We start from the raw sequence: 16,743 nt of genomic DNA on the forward strand, positions 1-16,743 counted from the left end.
TATTGATGGTCTTAACAAGAGGCCCACCATAGACTTGATGAAGGATATTGTGATGGGTCCTCTGTCTTCTCTGTGAAGGCTAGAAAGTCATAATATTGCACTCAGCCAATATGATATAGTCATAGGGACAGTCTTGGGGACTGCCAATATTCATGATTCATTATGGAATAGGAAATCCAACACAAAAAAGTAGCATGTGGTACTAGATGAATTTCAGTATAAAAATGAAGAGTTCTAAGGCCCATAATTTCAGATTCAGCAAATTAAGCATTACATCCCCACAGTTCACAAAATACATTGGCTGAATCTGGAAATATTTGTTTTCCTTGTAAAAGGAAGAACTTTTGAACAATTAGTTCTGAGAATGAAATTTAAATTTTTCTTAATTTCTCACTTGTAGTCTTCAAAACATTGATTTCAATAGTCATAATGAATTTAGTAATGAATTCATTGTTAATACAAAGTGGAGATAACCAATGAGTTAACATTAACTTCCTACTTGGCAATATTTCTAATGAATGAAACAGGAAGAAAATCCATAAATCTATTCATTTAAGAAAAAGCAGTAAGACCAGTAGTAAAAGCCTCAAGAACCATGAAAAAACGCAACATGATTGTTCCCAAATGATCATGGTACATTTTAGGAAATAACTTATCTCTGACTTGGAAAATTCAGAAAAGTTATAAATGTGAGACCACATACAATGGAGGGGGTAGCAATGGGTATGTTTTTAATGACATCAGTGCCATTATTTAAAATGTTTTGGGGCGCCTGGATGGCTCAGTCAGTTAAGTGTTCAATTCTTGGTTTCAGCTCAGGTCATGATCTCATGAGGCTCTGTGCTGGCAGCCTGGAGCCTGCTTGGGATTCTCTCTCTACCCCCTCTTATCCCCTCCCCAATTCATGCTGTCTCTGTCTATAAATAAACAAACAAACTGAAATGTTTTAACAAGAAACAACTTTCCAAATCCAAGTTTATACTTCTAGTACATTTCAAAGGTACTTACTCATTTGATGATCCTGCAAAAGGTTTCATGGAACGTTTTATTGCATAAACACATCCATCCAGCCTCTTAATACACTTGTACACTGTACCAAATTCACCAACTCCAATTTTTTCTACCTCCAAGAATTCTTTCTCATAGCGGGAAGCCATGTTGGTTTCTCGTAGAACACATCTCTGAAATATTTTATTAAAAAATTAAAATAATTCTAACATATTACGAGCAATAAATTTAAGGCATATTCCTAAATTTCTCTAAGTTTTCAAAAAGACTTTCAAAGCAAATCTATTGGATTTTGTCTCTGTGTGTTTTTTTTTAATTTGTTTATTTTTGAAAGGCAGAGCTCAAGCACGGGAGGGACAGAGAGAGGAGGAGACATAGAATCTGAAGCAGGCTCCAGGCTCTGAGCAAGCGGTCAGCACAGAGCCTGCATCACAGGGTTCGAACTCACAAACTGTGAGATCATGACCTGAGCTGAAGTCGGATGCTCAACCGACTGAGCCACCCAAGTACCTCTCTGTGTCAGTATTCATAGCAGCAAGAACCTCCCAATTGCCGACTACCTTCTTTGTACTCTTTATAACCATCTATACAACTCTGTACTTGCATTGTTTAATGTTTTTTAAATTTCTTTGGGGGTTTTTAAATTTTTATTTTATTTTTTAATTTACATCCAAGTTAGTCAGCATATAGTACAATAATGATTTCAGGAGTAGATTCCAGTGATTCATCCCCTATGTGTAACACCCAGTGCTCATCCCATCAAGTGTCCTCCTTAATGCCCCTTGCCCATTTAGCCCATCTCTTCACCTACAGCCACTACAGCAACCCTCAGTTTACTCTCTGTATTTAAGAGTCTCTTATGTTTTGTCCCCCTCCCTGTTTTTATATTATTTTTGCTTCCCTTCCCTTATGTTCATCTGTTTTGTATCTTAAATTCCACCTGTGAGTGATGTACTGGCATCTTTTAATAGGTTAGGTCTTTTTCTAGGTTATTTCTGTTGTCTGGAATATTCTTCTTCTCATTATGTTTTTAGAGGGGACACACCTGCTCACAGAAGAGCTACTGTCCTCAGCTGAGAGAATGGCTGGGATCTGGGTGGAACATGTTAAGGGGTAGCGGGGTGGGGGGGGGGGGGAAGGACACCACCCTCTGACTCCTTTCTACTTGTCTCACACTCTGGCTGCTAATACTTTCATCTCAAGTTGAGTACACTTATTTGTGTTCAATTTGCCTCCTCAAAAATCTTAGTCTGGAGAGCAAAATTATCAGATCGATTACCTCAGTTTATAAGCTCAGGTATAGCTCAGGTATAGCTTAGGATCTCAGCTTCCTGGCTCACTCGCACTGTCACCCGTTGCCCAGCTAGTAAGTAACCCTAGACACATCACTGAACTCCTTTATTAGGTTTCTCATCTAAAGTAAAGGAGGATGATAGCAACTACTCTTCCGGGTTCTTTTTAAGTATCACATGAGAAGACGTGTGCATGTGTGCCTGTGTGTGTAACTTAGTTCAAGGCCAAGCACACAGTAAATCTTCAGTAAATGATAGCTGAGATGACAGAAAATCTCCACAAATTTATATGAATCTCAATCTGAACTGATTTATCTCCATGAAGTCCTCATTTTTCAATGTCCCCATTAGCAAGAACTTTTTCATCTAGCTTTGAGTTTAAACCATCTTGACTCCGACTACCTCTTCATTTCAACAAACAATGCCAATCAGTCTCCATTAGCAAGATCTAGAATTTTCATTGCCTTTGGTCAATCTCAAGTTCTCTTTTCTCCATACCTGGAGTTTCACAGCTACCAGCCCTCTCTCTATCTCTTCAAATGGTAACAAATTTTGTAATCAAAAATAGTAATCGTTGGGGCGCCTGGGTGGCCCAGTCGGTTGAGCGTCCGACTTCAGCTCAGGTCATGATCTCACAGTCCATAGGTTCGAGCCCCACGTCAGGCTCTGTGCTGACAGCTCAGAAGCCTGGAGCCTGTTTCGGGTTCTGTGTCTCCCTCTCTCTCTGCCCTTCCCCCACTCACGTTCTATCTCTGTCTCTCAAAAATGAATAAGCATTAAAAAAAATTTTTAAAAACAGTAATCGTTTTTGCAAAATGATACCATAGAATCAGACACACCTAATTATCTCCCGCAAGGAAGCCAAACTTCTGGTCAGAGGCTTCAAGGCCTTCTACCAATTGCTCACCCACTATACCTTCCTAGCCCCATCTCAGACACCAAATAAGCCAGCTTACCATCCACATCAGTCCCCAACCTCAAGCCCTCCCCCTCTTGTATACTGAATATTGAACATAGGCACGTTTTCATATTATAAACATCTTAATGGCAATTTAAAATTCCACTTTAAAATATAATTTATTTGACCATATTTTTATTGGACATTTAGGAGGGTGTGGTTTTTTGCTTTTTGGGTTTTTTTTTTTTTTTTTAGCTATTACAGTTAAGGCTGCGGTACACATCTCTGCTGATAACATTTATACTATTATTTTCTTAGGCTAGGTTATAAAATGAGGGATGCTACATCAAAAGTTGTAAACACTATTTAAAAATCAATAGGTACGGACACATTTAAGAGCTAAAATTTTACATTTAAACTTCCAGCTTTATGCCATTTTTCTCTGTCCTGTTTTTCCATTTTGGGGGGCCTTAAATATCTTGAATTTTCCCTTCACTTCTGTACCTCCATGAATATAGAACTTTTCCCGAAATCAAAGATAGAAGCAGTAGCCATTAATTTAAAAACACTCCAAGGTAATGATTCAGCAATATGCAGGTCAGACACTGTCTGATAAAGTAAGAACTAAGCAAAGAATGTAGACCCTGATGAAGAGTCCAGATAAATTCAGTTGCAAGGCACATTTGTAAATCTATGAAGTTAGGGGTGGGGGGGGGAGAGAGAGAGAGAGAGATTGGTGATAGGACGAAGTGACTGAGTCATGACAGCTGGAACAGAGAACTGTGCTCACCTTGGCAGGCAGCCCTGGTTCTACATCGCTTTCCCCTGGACCAGCTTCCCCACTTAAAAAAAGAATAACAAAAAGAAATGATATCGATGTAGGATTAGCAGTATAGAGCTTGATACTATACTAGGTTCTGGGGCTCTAAGAGTGAATAAAACCATTCCTTTTCCCCTTCAGTTTTTATTTGGGGACAGGGATAAATAGAAAATTTCAACGTAAGACACTAGGAAAGAATAAGAACAAGATATCAAGGATACTATAGGCAGCACCCAAATCATGATGTCACGAATAAAAGTCTTTCCCAAAAGAGAATGAGTTTCCAAGCTAAGTTTCCAAGAATGAGTAGGAATCAGCTAAGGGGCAGGAGTGGGGGTCTAGGCAAACAGAGCAGTGCTGAAGAGTGGAGGGGAGAGTGCACAGAACATGTGACACTAAGCACTCTTCTCTGCCTCACTTCCCCTCCAACACCCACCTCCCCTGAACCTGGCCTTGCACTAGGTTCACAGGAAGACCATCGGTGTAGCAGAATAAGCTCTCACACTGGCTAAGAGATTTTCAGTGACTTTGCAAATCAGCTGAAGTCTCTGACAGACCCTCTCTTTGGCCTGAGCACTTGCATTCAGGATCTCTAAGCAAGATTTCACTTACATCATCCAGCTCTAGATTTTTCTTCTGCAGAAGTACAGGGTAGAAATGGCAAATGGAGGATGACATAACACTCATGGAAACAAACTGATGCTGGACCTTTGTGACTTAAGTTTAATATTACATTCTAATACTTCATAAAGTAACAACACCACAATAAAGAAGGGAGAAAAGTACTTTCACAGAAGCACTGAGAGATGTTACTCGAGTATCCCCACTTTCATTGCAGGAAATTCAAATTAATGGTGTTTTCTGTCCAGCTGCAGTGAGAAGTGAGTCCATTAACTCTGATGGTTTGTAAAGAATCCTCAAGAGCTAAAACCAATTCTGGGTAACAAAAGTGGGCCTGTGTACTTGTGCTAAAGTTCCATTTACTTAAGATCCAGGAGATAGTACGGAGACAACCTATTCTGGCCACAAAGCTGGTTAATACAGAGTCACTGATTCCAAAAGAAATATCTCAACCTAACATTAAATGCTCTGCGTACTTCACATGGTTAGCTGTGCATTTATTTAGCTGAGTACATATGAACACAAAGGACTGACCCATTTTAGAGGCACTTCCATTCTGTAAAAAGGAAGCCTTGAAGAGACATGGTCAAGAAATGTCCCTGAGTAATCTGCACAATCCTCATCTGGACAATTTCTACCATTCAGCGGCTTTGTGGAGCATGCAATTTGGCTTTCCATTCTTAGCACCTCCAAAAGCAACACTATCTTTTTTCTCAGTAGCCGATCTGCCATCACCTGTGGAAAAGTTCAAATCCTTGCTCTATAGCCCCGAGTCACACAAGCTAGACTTGAAGCAGTAGTAAAGGGTGAGCTAGACCTTAAAGGGTGAGCTACACCTTCCCCGGGGCTAGCCTTCTGTTAACCAGAGGAGACCTCCTAAATGCAATTCTGTAGCTCCTTCAACTTGCTAAATGGAAGTCAGCGGTCTATGGCTTACTCTGCCCTATTCTTTTATAGAGAAGGCCCCTCACAGTACACTTCAGAATGGGGATATGCTGGAATCTCTGTGCCAAAAGCAGGTCACAAACCCACATTAACATTTAGGAAGGAGGGGATGTGTGAACTGCATTCAAATAGAGTTCTTGTTCCTAATCTTACTTTTACACTCTTCCTTCTACTTGACCATAGTAAGATCAGTTCTCAAAAGTTAGAGGCAACAGTACACTTACAGATCTCTTCGGGCTTTCCTCTTGCCATTGGATTGAAGGACTTGTTTTCTATAGGACTCTGGCGTAAAGGGATTAATATTGACCAGAGCCGATGAGGTCATCTCATCCACAAGGGGAATAGGTGTGAGCCTCAAGTGTCTAGAGCCTCGGGAGGGGAGCTTCTCTGTTGAAGAAATCACTGACTGGCTCAGCAGACACTGAATGAGGATGACAAAAAGGGAAGACAGAAGGAGTTTAGTAAAAAAAAAAAAAAAAAAAAAAAAAAATCCATTATCAGCTAGTTAATATTTGAACCAAAGAATGTTATTGCTGAAAAGGAATTAGAGGTTATCTGGTTCAGTGCAAACTAGCTGCATTGTAACTGGTCCTGTTATGAAAAATAAAGATTCCTGGTCTTCCTCTAGATATTCCAACTCAAGGAATCAACACAGGAGTCTGTACTTTTGTTAAGCTCCACTGCCTTCCCCCGGGCAATTCTGATGACCAGAAAAATACCAACTCTACTTCTACCACTAACTTTTTAAAGACGATAGGCTGAAGCTTAGACAAACAAAAAGGACTCTAAAAGACCTGGTCCTTATGTTCTCAACGTATGCTTTAACTCCCCCTCAATCATTCATCCAAACATTTGTTTGGTGCCTACTAATTAGTGGATACTGGGCTAGATGCTGAGGCATACATAGGTGAATTCCATCTCTTAAGGAATGCACAGTCTGTTAGTCAACAGCCCATCAGTCTTGCAGAAGTATTCACTTTGTACAGGAAGGATTTCATAGACTATCTAATCACGGGAGAAGTTTCCAGTTCCACTTATAATACAACACCAAAGGAGAAAATTTCCATAAAATGGGGTAAAGAAATTGAAAAATAATCGTCTGAGCTTGGTAGTGGCTATAGCCAACATACCAATAAGTAGGAAAATGTGCTGTACTTCCCACTCCAAGTGGGGTACAGTAAGAGAACATCAGGCCTACAAACTTACCAGAACTAAAAAAAAGGACAGAGGTGACAGGCCAAAGACAAAGAATTCTGAGGAGACAGCAGAATGCCATTATGACCTAAGTCAGGGGCCAGAGGAATAGTTGTGTTATGGGCATAGCAGTAGACACAGGGCCATGATATAACCTCATAATCATTTACTGTGGGGCTCTTTCTAAAAAAATGCCACTATTTGACACGCTCTGTCCATGGCTTTCAGAGTAGAAGCAGAAGCTAGACTATAACATGATTCACTCTATAAAAATGTAATTCAAGAATGTAAGGATACAAAGAATGAATATTGAAATTAGAAATCCAAAATGATAAAAGCAGAAATGAAGGAAAATACAGAGTACACCCAGTAACCCAACCATTTTTTTTTTTTTATGAAGAAAAAGGCCTTGCTGGAGTCAAGTTTTTACAAGGGTTTTACAGGTCTTAGAGTTTATAGGATGAACAATCCTGGGGCTATTGTCAGACAAAGCTATCTATGATAAACTCACAATTTTCCTGTAAGTGTATTACAGGACTGAGTACTTGCTCAAAGTACAACTGTACTATATAATATTTCTCAATTGTCTGTGACTCAGGCAATGAACATAGAATTACAGTAAATCAGTCCCTGAGAAACAGTTTTTTGTGATACTGATGATTATATGGAAAGTAAAACGTATCTATCACATATGAAACAGTGGGGCATCCACACCTGAAATGATGCACATCCTGGTGACCACACTTCAAGGACAACAAAAAGAGCCTAGACATTTTCTGACAAAAGGAAGGAGAAGTATCCACATCAAGGCAGACAATATCAGAATTCCTAATCTGGAAATATGAAGGCTGATAGATTTTGTGAGCTCTGCTTATGACACAGGGAAATATATGAATTATATTAACATGGATTTTTATTGCCAGAATAATAGAATAATGAGTAATTCTTTTGGAAATTCAAAAGAACTTAGTTTGGAACAAGGTTTATGAAAGGAAGTTCTGCCTAAAAGTAGAGCAGATTGAAAGTTTCTGGAGAAAGATGTCCAGATTGAGAGTATAAATGCGTTCCAGGGAGTATAGCTAATTCTAGAAGTAACAGCTCTGGTACAGAGGATGGAGGGGAAGAAAAATTGAGGAATACCTCCCACCTTCAAGACACAACATCATAGTGTCTCAGGACTTGGAAAGACTTTAAAGGCCCAGTTGGTACAATTAGTCCCCTGATGCTTGAATCCCCCCTACAGTGTTCCTACCAAGTGATCATCAACTAGTGTTCAGTGCATTTAGCCACAGGGACATACAGCCCTCTTGGGACGCTCTTCTATTTCCAGGTAGTTCCGCTAGGAAGTCTTTATGGTGACCTGAAGTCACTTCACATGATTTCTAGTCCTGTCTCTCGGGCAAGCCTGAACTAGGCCAATGCTCCTTTCCTGGACATTCTTGTCTTTGGCATAACACCCCTTCTGATCAGTGTCCCCCCTCTCTCTTCTGATCCAAACTATATTCCTCACAAAGTGTGCATTCTTCAGTAGCATTTCCAGTTTCCCTTTCAAGCTCTGTTCTTTTTCTGCCCCTCAAATCATGGCATTTCCAGAATTCCTAACTTGGACCACTTCTCTTCTTACTCTGGCACCCAGGCTACTTGAGCTTATCTGCACCCAAGGCTTCAACAACTTCCAAGATGCTAATGACATCCAAATTTAGATCTCCAATTTAGTGTGTTTTCCTGCACTCCAGACTCATTTATCCAATGATTTACAGGACATCTCTGCTTTCTCCAGACCTGTACGTCCTCTAGCATCAACTATCTTGATTCAAGATATCATCTACTCAAACAAGACAGAAGCCTCACAGGACCCTAGATCCCTCATTTTCCCCTCAACCTCTCCATCAAGTTGATGAGAGAACAAAAGGCAAGATAAGGTCTATTCAGACCAAGAAATTCATATAGCCCAGGAATGAGGATACTGAAAAAAATGCACAGGACTGACTTGCTAATAATGAGGGGAAAATCTTTATATCCAAAAATAACCAATGGAAGGTAATATAGGGTTTATACCAGGCTACTTATTTGGGCAAAAATGCTTTAAAACATTGAATTAAAAATACATTTGACGGAGTGAATTTAACAGCTACAATAAAATAAGTCTGCCAATATTGTACTGTTTGTATGCAAGTAAATCTGGAAGGTACCGTCCACACCCCCCTCCCTTTCAAAATCAGTAGAAAGGCATGGAACATATCCAGGAGAGGACTGGCAGCTTGAGGTCACACAAATGCCTCCTTGCAAAGGCTAGAAGTTCCTACTAGTGTTTGTTGAGATTTTCACTGGGTGGGTCGAGGCCTTTCCATGTCCAACGGAAAGAGCCACAAAAGTCACCCAAGTTTTGTTGCAAGAGCTTATTCCTAGATTTGCCCTCCCACAATCCCTCCAAAGTGACAATAGTCCTTTTACTGCATAAATAACCAAACAAATAGCATGAACTTTAAAAATTAAATGTTTTCTACATTCAGCCTGGCATCTACAACCCTCTGGAAAGGTGGAGAAAGCTTATCATACTTTGAAACAACACCTTGCTAAACTTAGTCTAGAGACCCAGGGAAACTGGGATATTCTTTTACGAGTAGAACTTCTCAGGATTAGGGCTGCACCAAAACAACCTCTAGGACTCAGCCCTTTGAATGGTATAGAAGACCATTCCTTACAGTGGACCAGTTATTGGGTGAAGATTCTAATACTTTATTAAATTATTCACTCAAGGCTGGTTTAATTCATAAGTTACTTAATGAATATACTGATCACATGCTCCTAAAACCTGATTTAACTATAACTGGAAGTCCATCTCATGTAAGCCCCAGAGATGTGATTTATTTAAAAGATTGGGAGTCTAATACAGCAGGGCCTTATATCCAAAATGGAAAGATCCAGGCCCCGCCCCCTTCCACCCCCCCCCCCCCCCCCCGGGAGACTTGGTTAAGTGTCCACCTGATTTCAGCTCAGGTCATGATCTCAGTTTATGAGCTTGAGCCTGCGTCAGGCTCTGTGCTGACAGTGCAGAGCCTGATCGGGATTCTCTGTCTCCCTCTCTCTCTGCCCTTCCCCTTCCCCTGTTCATGTGTGCACACATGTGCTTGTTCTCTCTCCCTCTCTCTCTCTCTCTCAAAATAAATAAATGAACTTATTTTAAAAAATAGAAAGGTCTTTATTGGGTCATATTATATACTCCCACTGTAGTCAAATTAGAGGGATACTCTTCCTGGGCTCATATCAAGAATAAAACCTGTACCTCCTTCACAGAAAAACCAATGAACAAACTGACATGCCTTCTTACTCTTGTGAACCTGTACAAGATCCCAAACTGCTCTTCAAACAACGATGATCTTCTTTACCAACCATGGAGATACTTCTTCGCTATATACACTGGACCCAGCTGCCTCTGCCTTGTAACTCCCCTGTACGTTCCCCAACTGAACGGTGTTGGCCCATAGGTAAGGACATCTATACGCCCCTATTCAGCAGGAAGAAGCTAGAAAGAGACCTTCAACAATCTTAAAGACTTAAGGGTAAGATATGAGGAGAAAACAAAAAGCAAGCTGACAGAAAAACACTAGCTGACACCCCACAATTCCCACCTTCTCCGCGCTTAAGGTGGGATATATAACATTCCTCAGGCACTAGGAACTGCCTAAGAACAAAGGCAAGGGAAAAACAAATGGGCAGTTGATAAAGATCACAGGCATGTAGGACATGAAACTCCACTACAGTTTGTAACTGTCTTAATGATTTACAAGAATAACACAATAAGAAATCTCCAGGAACCTATTGACTCCTATAGGCCTTTCCTGGAGCCCTAACATCACCTTCACCTCCATAGGATGGAAAACCCTATATAATCAGTCACTCCTCACAATCACAATGCAGCTCTTTCTGTCCACAGGTCCTGGCCCCAAGCTGTAATAAAAACACCTTTATTCAGCATAAAAGGTCTCAAATTCTTTCTTGACCATTGAGCTCGACTATCCCACATCAAAGTCACTTACCAAATCCTAAGCATCTCTCACTTTCTCACTGTCCACCACTGACCTAATTCAGGCCTTTCTCCTTTGTTAGCCGATCTGTCGTAAATACTGCTGTGCCTCAAGGTCTCTCCCACAACATGCCAGCCTTCACCTGATGGTCAGTTCTTCAAAATGACCTCTGATCAAAACCATTTGATGACTGTCTCTAAGTTTTCAAGATAAAATCTTGGGGGTTTCTGGGTGGCTCAGTCAGTTAAGCGTCTTGACTTCAGCTCAGGTAATGATCTGACGATTTGGGAGTTCGAGCTCCACATCAGTCTCCATCTGACAGCTCAGAGCTTGGAGCCTGCTTCGGATTCTCTCAGTCCCTCCCACACTTGCACTCTCTCTCTCTCACTCTTTCAAAAATAAATAAACATTAAAAAAAAATTTTTTTTAAAGTAGATCTAGCTCCTGGCTACCTACTCTGGCCTCACTGCCTGCACCCTCTCACATACAGGCCCCTGTCACTGAGCAACATGCAATTTCTAGGTGGGGCATGATCTTTTTTCCCTCTTAACTCGGTAGATGCTTTTCCCTTGGCTTTCAGTTCTCGTTTCCGTCTTTACCTAGTTCATTCCAGCTCATCCTTGAAGACTGCTCTCAGGAAGGGCATTCCTGATCTTGAGACTCAATTTCCAATCCTTTCTCAGCATGCCTGATCCAAACTTTATTGTTTCGGTTGTTTATCTGTATTCATTTTTTGGGCGCTTTTTGGTGCAGTGAATAAGGTTTTCCAGCAGAAGGTCCAATATCAACGTGCTCCATTTTAAGTGAGTGAATGAAATGAAACATACACACCGTGTCCCATTTCCTTTCCTGTGTAGTCTTGCTCAGAGCCATGTTCTTTCAGCCCACTCTCCACCTAATTTACATACGTCAAAACCAGTCTGGAAGCACCTGTCATACAGTGCCTATATCACCCAGTCTTTCTGCTGATTGTAAGCACTTTGAGGGCAGAGACTGTCTTGTACCCCTTGCCCACACTGGCTTCTGGAAAAAATAAAAGGATTATTGGTGTTGGGACCATTGAAAAACCCACAATGGACACCTAAGCGTATGAAAGCAGTTTGTCCACAATACAGTCAAGAAGCTTAGTCCTCCCTGGTAGTCGTGGTGTGCACGCTCAGTAGGAACTGCAGAGACCTGCTGACAGTAACTCTGCTACAAACAGAAGCGCGGATGTTGTTCTGATGGCCTTAAGTACCTCAAGCTGAGCCAGCAGAAAGCGGAGTTAATACCAGTGCTGAGGCTCACACACCATGGCACTAGTCTGTCAGAGGTAACCCTGCCCCAACCCTGATTTTAATGACGTGTAGATATAACAGGAGAATAATCACAGCAAGAATAAAGGACGAAACCGACCACCTGGGACCTTTGCCTATTTGCCCTCCGCAGCTTATAGAGAAGTATCAACAAGTTACCTCTTTGCTCACATAGAAGAGCCGGTCTCTCACGGGTCCGAGGAGAGGGGAGGATTTCCTTCTGGGAAGAGCAGCAGCAAAGATATGTGAATGTGTTCCAACAGTGAATGTGAACACTCTTTTATTAGGAAATATTAGTAAATAATTACATAAAAGGAGAGCCGGTTGGCGTAATGGAAAGAACAGTAGTAGACTGAGACCAAAAGATCAGGTTTCTAGTCCTGCCTCTGCCATTGGCCGAGCCAAAAGCCAGTTCAACTCTTAAAACGTTGAACTTCTCATTTGCAGAATGCACTAGGGCTCTAGATCTTAATATTACTTCCAGTTCATGCTTGGGATTCTCTCTCTGCCCCTCCTTCGTGCTCACACGCTCATGCACGAACGCCCCACCCTCTCTTTCTCAAAATAAACATTTTTAAAAATATTCCTTCCGATGGCTCAGTCAGTTGAGCATCCGACCGACTTCAGCTCAGGTCACGATCTTGTGGTTCGTGAGTTCAAGCCCCGTGTCGTGCTCTGTGCTGACAGCTCAGAGCCTGGAGCCTGCTTCAGATTCTGTGCCTCCCTCTCTCTCTGCCCCAACCCACTTGCATTCTGTCTCTGTCTCAAAAATAAATAAACATTGGGGCGCCTGGGTGGCTCAGTCGGTTAAGGGTCTGACTTCAGCTCAGGTCACGATCTCATGGTCAGTGAGTTTGAGCCCCGCGTTGGGCTGTGGGCTGATGGCTCGGAGCCTGGAGCCTGCTTTCAATTCTGTGTCTCCCTCTCTCTCTGCCCCTCCCTGTTCATGCTCTGTCTCTCTCTGTCTCAAAAATAAATAAACATTAAAAAAATTTTTTTTAAATAAATAAACATTAAAAAAATTTTTTTTAAATAAATAAAAATATTCCTTCCGGTTCCAATATTCTTCAACCAGGAATTTTTTCCCCACCAAGATTTATTTGTGGCCTACACCAAATAGTTGCTGATATCAATGGTTTTGAGAAGACAGCTAGCAAGGCATTTAGTTCTGTTTTCTGGGAACTTTGAACTCGTCTTCATTTTCACCAACTAATATGTAATTGAGATACATAGCCCGTGAGGCAAATCTGCCAGATACACATAAACGAACGCATCCTCCTTCCCCATCAGCGGAACCAAAGGAGCACAGATCTTGGGGGCTTGGGTCCCCTGTCCTCCACAACTTACTTACTTTGGGAGTGAAGGGGCTCTCACAATGCAGCAGCTTGCTCCTGCTATCTGGCTGGGCTGGTGTCTCAGGACATTTGCGAGAGTGTGACACCGGAGTCCTCAGACCCTGATTGGGACTCATCGTGTCTGTTTCCTGAAAGGTACCGACTTCATGAGTGCTACTGAGGGAAGGTCTGGGGGGGGTGCACTTTGCCTCTGTCTCCTGAACTTGAGACTTGTCTGGGGTTTGGCTCTGGGCCTCGCTGTTCTCTCGTGCTTCCTCCTGCCCTTCATGCTCACCCTCTTCTTCACAGTAGGAAAAGTTTAACTTCTGCTTCAGTTCCTTGTTAATACCTCCGTCATCCATCTCAGCAGAGAGCTCTATGGCACAGGCGGGGAGGCCTATCAGAAGGGAGCACTAGGAGCTGCAGAAGCAAGGAGGAGAAAAAAATGTAAGCTAGCAAACCTCCCAATTTTAGCCTGCCTTTCCTTCTGCCCACTAACAGCTACACAAAGGCACACCATTAGTTTGCTCCCTTAAGTACCACATATGTGTAAGGCCTCAGCTTATCCTTATTTCCATTCTGATTAAAGAAAGCTCCAGTGTCTCTTAGAGCAATTAAGTCCAATTTATGTATAGAACCCCTTTGGATATCCCACATAGTCTCCCTGAACCCGTGTGCTACAAAACACTAGTGAGATAGTTGGATTCCTTTAATTTAGCACGGCTTTAAAAATACCCATTAGCCAATTCGGGAACAAGCTCATTATCGGAAAGAAATGATTTTCACTCTTTTCCACCTACCGTTTAGAAACATCATGCTCTCCTCTGTCCCCCACCCCCCACCCAGTGGCTAACAGCAGTTAATTAGAACTCAGCATCACCAGGATATCATAATCATCCTTAAATGGTCTCCTAACTTATCTTGGCTGGAGTTCATCCTGCCCTAATTCAGGCATCTCACATCCTCCACCTGCCCCCAGGTATCAGCAGTTAAAACTTTCAGGGAAAAAGACAAATTTTTAAACTGACAAAAGAAAGCCTAGAAAGATCAGTGACACATAGAAGCAGGTATGTATCACTTGAAAATGGCGATTACTTTGCCCCCAAATACCTTATTTTGTAAAAAAAAAATATATATATATATATTTTTTTTTTACTCTTCAACCTACATCATTTAATTTCTTCCTCAGAGAGGCCCCCATGGGAAAAGTAAAAAAACTCCCTGAAGAAAATAAAAGCCACCGATATCACTTTAAAGGAGAAACCGTGTGAAAGGCAATCCATGAAAAAAGAAAATGATATACATGAGCCCTCCTGTGACTTCAGGAGACACTCTGAAGGTCCTGGACACGTGGAAGTATATCTACATGATAAACGTGGGCCCAAAGAGAGAGGTGCTGGGGGTAGTTTGATCTCGACCAAAACAAATTTAATTTCTCTTCTCTTACAGTCTTTGGCTTCTCATAGCCCATCACCTCTCTTCCATTTCCTCTCTCTCAATCCCTCCACACCTTTCTCCTCTCTGGGTCTTTCCCATTTCTGACCTGAACCCATGAGGGGTGTTAATCCAAGTGAAACTAACTGGGAGGATGTGAAAGTATTTTCCCAGCTAAAAGCTTTCTTCTGCTCCAGCCTTTTATAGGTGGGCACCGTCCGATCCTTTGCCCTTCCCTAGCTCACAACCACCCATGCAAACCTTCCCAAATCATTCCACAGGGGAAATAGTATTGCCCATAGCATACAGAAGCTCAAGGCTGCCCTTTCTCAGGTTTTCACCATCTCAGAGGGGTCAGAGACATTGAAGTCATCAACAGAGGAAGGAGGACTCAGGTTATAAGGAAATAAATATCTATTAACTGAGATTCTGGGTTGAGGAGCAAGTTTCTTGTTCACAAATCGGTAGGTCGTGTGATACTATTCCTTCCCTACGGTCTTGATGTTGACCAGTATTCCCATCTCAGGCCTCGGCCGGTCATTCTTGCCTGTCCAGGCCAGCTGGAGGCTGGCTCTGCTCTGAAGCAGGATAGGACTTGCCCAAAGCACTCTGAGCGTATCACAGGCCTGCATGCAGGTCACCGGGCGGCTGTTTTATGGGGTGCTAACTAGACAGACCAAGTTGTACTTTACCATCACCACCTCCCCCTTTCCTCTTGGCCTTGCTAGAGTTCTCACCCTTATTTCTGACCACACTGTTTACCTGGGGAGGGAGCTGTGCCTTCGTGATGCTTTGGGCCCCATGTCACCAGCGGCGACTTTGTTAGAAACTTGTGCCATTCGCCTGTCACTGTCATGTATTGTCCCTCGGGCAAATGATCGTGCTAAGGCTTGAGAATAAGAAAGGCATAATAACAAGTACAAAAAAGATGCTCCCAACTTGGAAAGTAGAACAATGAGAACTGGGCAGTTGCTGACCTTGGTGGCCCACAGCCTCACTATTTGGGGTGTTCTTACTCTTTGTTCTCAGTTTCTGCACTTTATAAAAAATCCCATCTTTGCCTCACTGCATGCGGATACCCTAGGCAGCTATCCCGGGCAAAGAACTTCACATCATGAGATGACGTGTCAAAAGGGGAACCCAGGTAATCTGTGGCAAGAAGGGAATGCCTGACACATAGTGGGTGTTCCTTAAATTGTTTTTGAGTAGACTTTGTACTTGGGAAAATAAATTAATGTATCTCAGTTTTCTTTAAAGTACTCAGTGTTTGGGGCGCCTAGGTGGCTCAGTTGGTTGAGTGTCTGACTCTCAATTTCGGCTCAGGTCACAATCTCAGGATTCGTGAGTTCAAACCCCATGTGGGGCTCTGTGCTGATGGTGCAGGGCCTGCTTTGAACTCTCTCTCTCTGCCCCTCCCCTGCAGTCTCTTGCACGCACACTTTCTGTCTGTCTCTAAAAATAAATGTATAAACTTAAATAAATAAATAGGGACTCCTGGATGGCTCAGTCAGTTAAGTGTCCTATGTTGGCTCAGGTCATGATCTTGTGGTTTGTGAGCTTGAGCTCATTGAGCGCGTTGGGCTCTCTGCTGTCAGCACAGAGCCCGGTTCAGATCCTCTGTCCCTCTCTGTCTCTCTCTGCCATCCCCCAGCTTGCACTTGCTCTCTCCCTCTCTCTCTCAAAAATGAATAAACATTTTTTTTAAAAAAAAGGAGAAAGCTATTAGTAAATAAATAAATAAATAAATAAATAACTCAGTGTTTTACTTTTTAGAAGTTTGAATATTTTTCTTACCGTACCAGGGGTCCCTGCGCTAGAGGAAAGCAGTGTTCCCAGGAATGGGATGTAAAAGGAAGGAGCCAGCTTTGCCTCCC

General features: G+C 42.1%; 1 protein-coding gene across 1 annotated transcript in view; it reads right to left on the reverse strand.

The window, feature by feature from the left end:
• WEE2 (WEE2 oocyte meiosis inhibiting kinase) overlaps window positions 1–13,824 on the reverse strand; it is a 29,387-nt gene extending 15,563 nt beyond the window's left edge. The window contains exons 1-4 of the mRNA XM_027075630.2: window positions 13,453–13,824; window positions 5,809–6,005; window positions 3,989–4,040; window positions 1,009–1,181 (exon numbers count right to left, since the gene is read on the reverse strand). Coding sequence (XP_026931431.1) covers window positions 1,009–1,181; window positions 3,989–4,040; window positions 5,809–6,005; window positions 13,453–13,797 — 767 coding nt within the window. The 5' untranslated portion in view covers window positions 13,798–13,824. The remainder of the gene's footprint in view (window positions 1–1,008; window positions 1,182–3,988; window positions 4,041–5,808; window positions 6,006–13,452) is intronic.
• Between the last annotated feature and the right edge of the window lie 2,919 nt (window positions 13,825–16,743).

The sequence above is a fragment of the Acinonyx jubatus genome, chromosome A2, assembly GCF_027475565.1.
Source record: "Acinonyx jubatus isolate Ajub_Pintada_27869175 chromosome A2, VMU_Ajub_asm_v1.0, whole genome shotgun sequence".
In the NCBI taxonomy this organism is placed as follows: domain Eukaryota; kingdom Metazoa; phylum Chordata; class Mammalia; order Carnivora; family Felidae; genus Acinonyx; species Acinonyx jubatus.